The 11,280-nt window shown below is 33.6% G+C and overlaps 2 protein-coding genes across 2 annotated transcripts; one reads left to right on the top strand and one right to left on the bottom strand.

The window, feature by feature from the left end:
• Positions 1-703: 703 nt before the first annotated feature.
• Positions 704-2,856, top strand: LOC112741006 (uncharacterized). The gene is made up of 2 exons (XM_025789788.2): positions 704-1,045; positions 2,112-2,856. Exon 2 carries the CDS (start codon positions 2,160-2,162, stop codon positions 2,619-2,621), a length of 462 nt encoding a protein of 153 aa, XP_025645573.1. The 5' UTR covers positions 704-1,045; positions 2,112-2,159; the 3' UTR covers positions 2,622-2,856.
• Positions 2,857-4,232: 1,376 nt separating this feature from the next.
• LOC112741000 (nuclear transport factor 2) lies at positions 4,233-11,038 on the bottom strand. The gene is made up of 9 exons (XM_025789777.3): positions 10,621-11,038; positions 10,325-10,459; positions 9,324-9,630; positions 8,611-8,873; positions 7,883-8,066; positions 7,038-7,159; positions 6,879-6,944; positions 6,304-6,385; positions 4,233-4,779 (listed from the first exon to the last, which is right to left on the bottom strand). The coding sequence occupies exons 1-9, from the start codon at positions 10,639-10,641 to the stop codon at positions 4,634-4,636; spliced, it is 1,326 nt and encodes a 441-aa protein (XP_025645562.1). The 5' UTR covers positions 10,642-11,038; the 3' UTR covers positions 4,233-4,633.
• Positions 11,039-11,280: the final 242 nt, after the last annotated feature.

Here is an 11,280-nt window from a genome sequence, read left to right on the forward strand (position 1 = left end):
AAAATTTATTATTATAATTCTTGTTCATTGTTTATTATTCTAATTTGTTATAATATGTATTATTGTTCCTGTTGAAAATGATAAATTAAATAAAAAATTAATTATAAATAATAATAAAAATATAATCAGTAAAAAATTAGAATCCAATACGGTAAACAAAATAAGATTATTGAGAATACTCATAAAAAGTATTAAAATATATTATTTTATATGTTATTTTTAATTTAATAAATAAATATTAATTTTTATTAAAAAATTATAACAAACTAAAATAAAATTTCATTAAAAATATTATATAAAAAATATACTAAAAGAAGTATAAAAAGATTAAATATACTAAAAAATAATATTATAATTTAATATTATATTTTTTAAGTAATTAACTAATTATCTATCTAAAAGTGATTTTAATTAATATTATTCAAATAATTATTTTATCAAAATTAATTTTAGTATAAAATTGCCAAATATAAATCATATTGGCATAAACTCACTTCTATTCAAAATCAATTTTACAAAGATAAAAACTCAAGTGCAGTCAACTTCACATGAAGTTGATAGCTGAGAGCCGTTAGATAATTTGACTGATTTAACTAAATTTTTATCTAACAACTCTTAACTATCAACTATCAACTTCACATGAAGTCGATTGCACCTGAATTTTCGCCTTTTACAAAATCATTTTCATTCAAACTCCAGTTTTGCCAACTCTAATCCAAACACACTTTGTGTGTACATCACCACTATTGGTTATAAAAAACTCTCTGCCTTGCTCTCACGGACTCTCTCACTTTGAATCCGCCGCTGCTTCCTTCCGGTCTCCATCCTTGAGCTGTCGCGCCTCTGTCAGCCTCCCACCCTCCGCCGTGGCATTGCTTCTGCTCCACTGCCCATCGTCTCTTGTGCTCCGTTACTGCCACATCACGCGTCCTCTGCCTCCCTCGCTTCGCGTCTTCTCCGCCATGGTCTCTTCACGTCTTTGCCCCTTCACATCCTCGCTGCCATCTTGTGTGTGAAGCTGCTCTGACGATCTTTGCGAGTCTAGGTATTTTCCCACTTCTCTCATCTATTTCTGATTTGTTGTTACACTATTTCATAGATAGTTTAATTTGCTGTATATATGTTTCCAATCTTGCAAAATGGTTTTTCTAATATTTTTGTTATGTAAGGTTGTGATGGTCTTAATGAATCTGTTTGTGCCTTGCTTATTTGATTGTGATGAATGACTTGATAATGCTGTATGCTAATTAATTCTTGAATTCAGGAATTGAAATGATGAGATTGTAGATTTAGATTATGAAATTGGTTGGCTAAGTTGGGTGTAGGTTTTCTAAACTCAACATTGGGGTTTAATTCTTTGATGGGCTTTGCAAATTGCAAGTGACATACTACCTTAACAAAGATTAAGTATTGTTCTCTCCTATAGTTTCTTTATAGTTATGTTATGTGTCATGAGCTTTTGAAACGAAAGCTTCTGAAAAAGAGGAATAGATTAAGAGTGGGGAGAGAGTTGTGTAAGCGTGTCTTTGTTTGATGAAGGCCATGGAGAGGGATGGCATGCATTACCTTTACCAATGGGCTTCAACTGAATGTTGCACTTCAAGGTGTAAAGTCACTGCCAAAAATGCCTCCGGCGACTTTTGAAATTGGGAAGTGATGGTGACAACTCAGAAGGACCTCCTGGGATGAGTTATTGGCGGCACGATAGAGTGTCAATGCCCTTGGGTAATGTGGGAAAATGACACTCAAGTATACTTAGTTATTTACATTTAGCTCCCAAACTTTTTTGGTATTAGTAGATGGTATACTACTCAAACACATATTGTGCTATATTTTTAGACATTGTCTAATTTTATAGTAAGATTAATTTTTTTTTTTAAGTAAAAAGAAGATAGGAGACGGAAGAAATGAAGATTGAAGAATATAATTAAATTACTTACATTGTGTTGGATTCAAATGTTAAGGGTAAGAAAAAAGGATTAGGAATCTAGATTGATTTGTATGGTTTTTGGAATTTTGACAACAGAGGGCCTCTAGTTTGATTTTAAATTTTGTGGACCAGGCTAGTAAATATCAAATTGATTCAGTCCATAACCAATTAATGTAAGCAGGTTAGACATTGGTTCATCGGTTGCTGGAAGCAGGAGAAGAGAGGGGGGATGACTGGAAAGCTGCAACTATGGCGATGCATACGGCAACAAGTTGCTGTAAATCGCACATCTTTGTTCCACATGGAGCGATTCTTGCACGATGGGCCTGACAATGTAGAGGAGCTTCTAGATAGGCATCTAGTGAAGAAGGAGAAGTCCCTTGACGACGATGAAGAGGAGCTCTTGAATCGGAGGAAACTCACCTCCACCCGCCGGGAAGCCCTCAGCCTCTACAGGGACATCCTCCGCGCCAGCCGGTTTTTCATGTGGCCTGATTCCAGGGGAGTCTTGTGGCGTGACGTGCTCAGAGACAACGCACGAAAGGAGTTTGAAGAGGCAAAATTTGAGACCGATCCGGAAATAGTTATCAAGTTGATTGTTGGAGGCCGTGAGGCTGTTCAGTCTGCCCTGGATAAGCTTGCTAATAAGCAAAGGGAGCAGATTGACAAGGAACGCGGCGGCGGTGGTTGAGCAACTGCTCCTTTATGTGTTTGTTCGACCATTCTTGTATTGTAGTTGCTTTCCATATAGTGTATTTATTCCTCTGTTTTCCTCCTTGGGTGTTTATATCAGTTGTTACAGATCATTTATAGTTCCAAGATATGTTATTTAAAACTAATTAATAATTGAACAGCAACTGGAGCAACGGCACTGGCTTATGCTAATATTGTTTTATAAGAAAACTTCCATCTGATCACTCATTCAATTCTATTGGCCAATAATACTAATATATTGTTGCTTACTTCTATTTCTTTGCAAGTATTGAAATATTAACAACATTTGTTTAAATATTTGCAATAGGGATACTTCGTAAATTCTTACAGTATTTTTGTCTCTTCTAAAGTTTAGTTCTCGGTTAACCTTGATTATTTATGCTGAAAACATCTGATTAATACTCCTAACTTTAATGTCTCCTTCATTGAATTTAATTGTAAAATTTGGAGATTATATAAACATTTTTTAATTGTTTTTAGCTTATCTTGCATGCAAGATCTTGAAAATCGTGAAAGATTTAAGAATTTAGCAGTGACATTTTTTAAGAAATTACACCAATTTTTTAAGATTAATTATACTAGTTGCAGAATTTCATCAATTTGAAATGAAAATAGTCTCAAGTAGAAATGTAGAATCAATAAAGGTATGGTATTATCGTTGTCAGTGAGTAAACTCTAAACCACAAAATTCAAAACATGTCAAACTAAATTCCAATTTCCAAATAGTTTGCCCAATTTTTTGTCCTAAATACCATGATAATTTTTTGCCCAATTCATTTTAAAACAAATTAATGCTTCATTTTTTTTGGTACTTATGAATGCTTCATGTTTGGCACCTCTACTTTCTTCTGCTGCACTTTCTTTTTCTTTCCTTCTTAGCTTCCCCAAAAAAATATAATAATAATAATAATTCCTCAAACTCAAGTGCTAATAATATGAATCCAATACAAAAGCATAAACCAAAAACACAAAGGGTAAACAAAAGTGGTCAAGTGTTAAAGTGATAGAAACTTGGTTTGTTTGCAACAGAACTTTTTTTGGAGGAGAGGTTAGGCAAAATTAAAAAGTTTAGCACTTCTTTATTCCAGGTTGTATAGTTAGACATTGACCCGACATTATAATTTCCTCATGAATCTAAGTCATGATCTTTTATAGAATTCTTAATTTGACTATTGCAAGTAGTTGTAGCTTTATATTAAACTAGCTTAAGTGAGTTTTTATTAGTTCTCCTTGCCAAATTCAATTCTATACTTTCATGTGATCTAAGGTAGTGTTTATTGAACTGGGACTAGGAGATTCCGACTTTGATAGCCAGAAACTGAAACTAAAATTTTAATTCTGTACATTTTACATGAAACACAATATAGCGATTTAATTTAGTCTTTGTCTTTCAGGCTATGTCTCTCATTCTCTCCCCCAAATGCGGCCAAAGAGTGTGATAGGTGATAACCTAATGATATAAATTTCCTTTGCAAGTATGCTTCTTTACAATTGTTGAGAGACAAGTTGAACATTTACTTGATTCTATTGCTACCACAAAAACAAACCCAATATACTCCAATTTGGGCACAACACTCTGCATCGAAAATATGACAATTAAGAAAATTCATTAATTTCTGGAATATACTTCTTTTTCCTCCCTTTTTAACACAACCTACTCTATCATTGAAAGCACTTCACAATTCACAATCCCTAACATGAAACTACCTTAATGTCAAAAATTTTCCCACTTGAATGACACAACCAAAAGCATTCAAGGGAATAAAATAACACTAACTCTACACAAGCAAAAGAAGCTAATTCAATTCAATTCACGGCTTCACCTAGCAAATAAAAACACCTGAAACATATTACATAAAATTACTTTGTCAGGCAACAACAGTAAAAATGTTCAGTATTAAATATGCAAAATCAAGATCTAACTTCAGAAAATGTGTAAGCTCCGAAATGAAATCTTCATCTGAGCTTTGATATAGGGTTCCTTTTTTCCTATTGCGATCCACGCTGAGGAAAACCGTTGCCTCTTATTCTGTGGTAGTCAGCGCCATCGTGATTACTTCCCCTACCCAAGCCCCTACCACCAAAACGCCCCCTCAAAGCATCGGTTGGATAACTGCTTCTGCCCCTTCCCCTTCCTGATTAGTACAGAGGAAATAGACAACAGAAAATAAGCCTACTCATTTCTAACCATTGCAAAAGAAAAAGCAAAATGATGAAACATTGCACAAGACTAAGGGTGCCTTTCCTTTATTCTTTATTTTGGGGCAAAATCTCACAGCTTTAATTTAAATAAAAAAAATGTATTCGGTTCTTACATATTTAGCAATTTTTTAAAATAAACAGAACCTTACTAGTCCACTATGAAGACAGACATAAACAAAGGAGCCAAAAACCATCCTCTTGCATGACATATTTCATTTTACCATTTTCGTTTTCATCAGATATTAGTAGATCATATAACCATGAACTTTTATATATTTAATGTTAACAGTATTCTATATTACTGGGGCTATCTACCAAGTTCAAACTTAAGTATACAACAACAGATCTTGTTAACGGTTTTGTTTATAGTTTTTCTTGGTCATTGATAGAACTGATTCAGAAATCATAAGAGAAGAATGATCTATTGCTACGGAATTTTTGGTCAATGTGACCAAGGATCCAAAATCTCTATAGAGATGAGGGATCTTTCGAAAGAATATCCCTCTCAAATACCGAGAAACATGATTGCCTTTTCTCCATCTCTTATTCTTATTCATACCAAACTTGTGCCACACAGAAAAGAAACCAACTATTCTATACTCCTATCAAAGCCTCCAAAGAATTCATTTCTTCATAAACACAATAGATAAAACATACAAAGCAACAATGCTATTGATGCTTTTTATGCTACATATATTAAGCAATAAGCACGGAGACACAATTTAGCTTTTGTATTAGATCTTATATCATACGATGACTATATAACTATACACATTCAATTTAAGAAATTATTGACTCTAAGCCAACCCCACCTAGTCGGATAAGGCTTTGTTATTGTAGTTGTATTTTGACTCAAATACTGTTAGGGACAAATAGACAGGGACAAATTATCAATAATGAATATCTTACCGTTAGATCTTGAATTATATTTATATACATTGTGTGCCCTAGTCCTTTAAGCTGCGTTTGTTTATAGGCACGGACACCAAGACAGGGACAGAGACACAAAATCATGTTTGGCAGATGAGACATAGACACAAACATTTTGTCCAGAGATACTGAATTAGTGTATTTTGTGTCCTTCCTAACAGGAAGAACACAGAGACACTAACGAGAGACACAACTTATTTTTTCTTTCATTATTCCTATTAATTTTTCATACTTATATTTTTTATTATTATATTTTTCTTTCTAAATTTTTTGTACGGAAAAAAAATTAGAATAAATTAGACTTTTGTAATTTGTTCTTTCTTATACTTAGTTTATCATCAAACAAGATACAAGAACACTAATTTTTGTGTCTCTGTCCCTTGTGTCTTGTCTGTGTCCTGTCTTGTCTTAGTCTCATAACCAAACACAGCCTTAATTATTAAAATTTGGTTTGTTCCTCACGTATCAATGTCCATGATCATATATATTTAAATAATGCAAGAGAAACTGAAGAAGTGGGACATTACTTCCACCCCGAGCTGTAATGCCATTGTTTGGTCTCCGCTCCTCGATGTATACTTGCCTTCCAGCCAATTGTATAGGAGAAGCCTACAGTGATAGAGTATTAACAGGTAAGATATTTATAAGGGAAATAAATAATAAAATAATGTAAAATGTCATCTGGACACAAATTATTGCAACACAAAGAGAAAGTTGATGACAGTTAAAGATAATTGAGTTCACTTGCAGTCCAACTTTAAGTCCGGGCTAATACTAATGATAAAAAAAAATCAACATATTATTTAGAAGCAAGTAAAAGAGAGAGGGTAATAACTACTAGTAAAGCATCAACAGAAATTAATAACTGTGCCTACTTATATACATACCATAGCTAACATTCAGATATCAGTATAAAGCAAACAAACATTAAACAGACATCGATGTTTACTATATTTACGGAATTCAATATAGATCATAAGATATACATCACATCTCACAACAAAACAAATAATAATAATAATAATAATAATAATAATAATAATAATAATAATAATAATAATAATAATAATAATAATAATAATTAATAAATTAACTTCCCAACCTGAAGCGAATTCTGAACCCCGACAATGTCTTCAAATTCCACAAAAGCATAACAAACTCCAATTTCCTGTGCACATAAACTCTATTTAGGCTTGTTCTCTTTTCAAGATTGAATATGTGGTTATTCAGTTAACACTTAACAGCAATGAAGGAAGCTTACCTTCTTGACCCTAACGAATATACCATTAGGCTTAATCCTGCCAAAACTCTTAAATTCATGCTCAATCTCAGCTTCAGTAACTGTAGCAGGCAAGTTCCTCACATAGACAGATGTTACTTCACCTGAAAGATTATAAATCAAACATAAAAAATGTGGACATGGTCAGAAAATATTATAATGTAGTTTCCAAAATGATGTAATAGCAAAGCTAGTAAACTATCATGGAATAGTATAATTTAATTTCTCAAGTTCCTTTGGACCCATGGTCTGCCTAAGCAACCTCTTACCTAGCAGCATTTATCTGTTTTAAAATATTAGATTTTATTTTGAAAAAAAAAAAAAAAGATTTCAATAAGATGAGAAGGATTTATACAAATTTGGGAAAAGGGATCCCCTATACAAAAGCTAAACAAAACAAAAGATTTATCTATAAAGCATAGCTTTTCAATCTCTCAACATGTCTGAGAGGGAAAGGCTTCTATACAGATTATGAGCTTTACACCGAATAGATGCTAGGCATCTAATCCTATCCTATAGAACTCGCTTGTCAAAACATCTGTCAATGGAGGTGTGTGCATCCCTAAACCCTTAAAATATTAGATATTAGATAACAACTGTCACTCAATGTTGGTAACAAGATCACCAACAAAAAACCTCCACTCAGAGTGTGAACACAAATAATTTCCATCATATATCAGCAAATGAGCGAATAAATATAAACATATAATTCCACCAAATGTGCCAAAAGGAATATAACAACAGTCACCTAAAGTATCCTTACAGTCAGATGCCAAATTGGTGAAAATAACAAACAGTAAAGCAAACAAAGATATACAAAATTAAACCTTCTTCCTCTGCCCCATAGAATTCTTCTGCTAACTCAAACCGTGAATCAGGAATGTATGTAAATGCAGAGTTTGACTGTTGAACAGGCTGTGCTACATGATTTGACTCTGAAGGAGTTGGGGTACTTTTGAAAGACTGCTGTAGAGCAGCAGATGACACAGATCGACCTTTTGCAACTTGTAACTGCACGATTGTTGTAACATAATCAAATTAAGGCAAAATATTGAAGAGGAGGTGAAAGGATTCTAATATTCTACAAATATGGAAAATGTGCTTACTTGTAAGAGAATTTTGCAACCATTTGAGGAAACAGAATAGGAAATTTAAATAAGGATAAATGCACTGATAAACACACACTCACTGTATTAATATGCGAGCCTTCCCCCCCCCCCCCCCCCCCCCAAAAAGGGATTTAATCTATAATCCACTGATTAAGTAAAGAAATGACATCACATTTGAAATTCAATTTCCTTTTTCTTTTTAAATTACAAGTGGAAAATTTATGTCACTTCTATAACACAATGTAACACTTTGTTTGCTATTAGTGTGCAGTGCTTTAAATGTCCACACTAACAATCCATCCCTCTCCTCCAAAAGGTGATTTTAGTAAATAACCAAATATAATACTTGGACTAAGGGTCAAGTTGGTAATTTTTCTAACAATCAATGAAGGAAAAAGAAGGGGGCGCTAAACAAGAAACATGCTGAAAGAGAAAGAGATACATACAATGGATGCATAAGTCTTCTTGGTAGACTCGTCCAAAGGTTCCTCCCCAAAAGCTATAGGGGATTTGCGGGTGGTATGAGCAAAACTCGGGATTGTAGGGGATGCCTTCTCTGCAGGAGTTTCCTCAACCACAATTTCTGTTTCAAGATCTTGATGTAGCTGCTGCGGCTGCTCTGGAAGGCTATACTTGTCAACCAGGTCATCTTCTACATGAAGTGAATTGATATATTCAGTAGCTTCTTCCACCGGACCATAGTCAGAAGCTGGTAAAAGCAACAAATTCAGGACTCTGAGGCATGCTGTTTCGAAGTTTAACAAAACAGAGGCTTTGCATACTACTTATTATGAAATGGAGGCCATAGTGCTTAAAGTGGACAAAAAGAATGAATACCAAGATTTTTCAGATTTTGTCACAGAAAGCATGCAACTTTTAGAATAACAAAGAAGCATGTTCCCTGTTAGGTAGAGTGGGATTCATACACCAACCAGTGGAATTCATCAGAATTTCACTTTTTTAAAATAAAAAATGCTTACACCAAAATTCAAATAATGAAAAGAAAAAAAATTGAAGAAGAACCAAAGCTACCCTTAGACCACTTTTCATTATAGTTATTGCCAGCAAAGCAAACGTGTTATTATTAGTGCCTAACTATGTGGGAAAAATTCGGTTCAAAATCAAATGTCTTTGGAAAAGGATTCAGCAGTCAAATTACCAGGAGGCTCTCCAAGAGAAGTAAGTGGCTTTGCGTCTATCTTTTCGGATGCTACAGATACTGGATTTGAGTATGATACTGATATTCCGTCATCAATGAAATGAAAAATGTCATTAAGCACGAAGTAACCCTTCTCCTGGGGAGCAAGAAAGAATGTTTGGACAAACTTTCGCCTTTTCTTGACATCCCTAATCTTGACAAACCCTGAGACCATTACAAGCACACCTCCGTCCAAAGAATCAAGAGAATTGATAGTCTTGATCTCTATTGTACCAAAATTCAATGATAAAACAAGTTCATGGATTTGCTGTATTGGAGAAAAGTAACTTGATCAACGTTTTGCTAGATAACTTACACCAAGAATCAATTAAGAAAATGGAAATGGAAATTAAGTTCCACTAAGACAACGACGACAACAACAAAAAAAACCACCACCACCGTCAAGCTTAATCCAATTAGGCATGGTCAGCTACATTATGCCATAATGCGTTATTTCATATTCATTGATTACTCTTCCTCTGTATATAGCTATTGGCTTACACTGCATTTGATCAACTCTCCAGCCTTACTTGGTTTTACATATCTTCTCCACACATGATCAATTACTTAACGCAAACCGACACCAAATACCAAAAAATAAAATAAAATAAAATAAAAACCTTGCTACACTAAATGATTTTGATCTATGCATGGCCAATCGCAACACCAAAGGCAAACCACCAAAAGAGAAACTATTCATGACTACAGTAGGAAAGCTCTTTTTTCTCTAGGGAATGTTGAAGATACATCAATTAAGACTCAAACAAACATAAGATAGGGAACAATCCCTCCATTTTCTGATATCTTGGGGGCCATTAGGATTCTCATTTTCTATTTTTGAAAAAAACAATACAAAAATATCTAAGATATAAATTGAACATGACCACAAACTGTTACAAACACAGCAAAGAAACATGAATGCAAAGAAAACATGGATTCTTTATCTTAGAACACTTAGGTACCAGCACATTCGAAGCGGTTTCGGTGGAAACTCCATCAACACGGATCATTGTGCTGTTATCTGAGTAGAATTGATGAATCAGATTGGGATGTTGTGGAAGAACCTGATAATACTGTCCAACAAAGTATGAACCCACCTGCATTCACAATTTCACATCAATGCAGTTTAAAACTAAATATAAAAAGATACAGAATCCTTAGAATCAAAGCTGTTTTCAAAACCACAAAAAAAACAATACTAGGAAGTGAATTTAAATTAAAATTAATAACAAAACAATATAAAATATAGTAATAATACCTGGGCAGCACTAACACCCATTTTCAGCTCCCTTAAGTTCACAGCTTCTTTTTTTTATAAGAAAAAAAAAAGATAATGTCGTTTTCTTCGAACTCTTAAACAACACAGTAAACCTCAAATAGAAAAATTGTTACGGGATTAAGAAGAAGAAGAAGAAGAAGAAGAAGAAGAAGAAGAAGAAGAAGAAGAAGAAGGAGTGGGTGCAGAAAAATACAAAAGAACTAAGGTTAGGGCAGAAAGCGAAACAACGGAATCTTCAAAATCTGAACGCAAGTGAATCTAATTCTAAAATCTGTAATCAGATCAGAAGAGAGAGAAGTACTGTGAAGAGTGAAAGTGTGAAACAGTGAGAGGAATTGAGCGCGCGAATTCTTCGCCTATGGATTAGATATCTGACGAGGAATCATATGATATGAACGGTTTGATCATGGTACCAAACCTAAGAAATAAACGGCTCAACGGATGGGATTACTTAGGACTTGTTTGGGGAGTTTCTAAAAGAAGATTATTTTTTGAGTTATATTTTTTTAAAAAATCTTGTGAAAAAGTAAAAATAATTTTATGTTTGGGTATTTCATATAATTTTTTTTATTTATTAATTATGTTTAGATATAACAATATAAAAATACTTTTTTGTTTATTTATTACATAAAAAATATT

The sequence above is a fragment of the Arachis hypogaea genome, chromosome 2 (assembly GCF_003086295.3).
Source record: "Arachis hypogaea cultivar Tifrunner chromosome 2, arahy.Tifrunner.gnm2.J5K5, whole genome shotgun sequence".
Lineage (NCBI taxonomy): Eukaryota > Viridiplantae > Streptophyta > Magnoliopsida > Fabales > Fabaceae > Arachis > Arachis hypogaea.

Coding starts and splice junctions, on each gene's coding strand:
- LOC112741006 (XM_025789788.2), top strand. CDS start 2,160: ATGACTGGAAAGCTGCAACTATGGCGATGCATACGGCAACAAGTTGCT.
- LOC112741000 (XM_025789777.3), bottom strand. CDS start 10,641: ATGGGTGTTAGTGCTGCCCAG. Junction 8,874..9,323: donor TTCTCTTGGAGAGCCTCCTG/GTAATTTGACTG, acceptor TGCTTTTACCAG/CTTCTGACTATGGTCCGGTG. Junction 7,160..7,882: donor CTATGGGGCAGAGGAAGAAG/GTTTAATTTTGT, acceptor ATAATCTTTCAG/GTGAAGTAACATCTGTCTAT.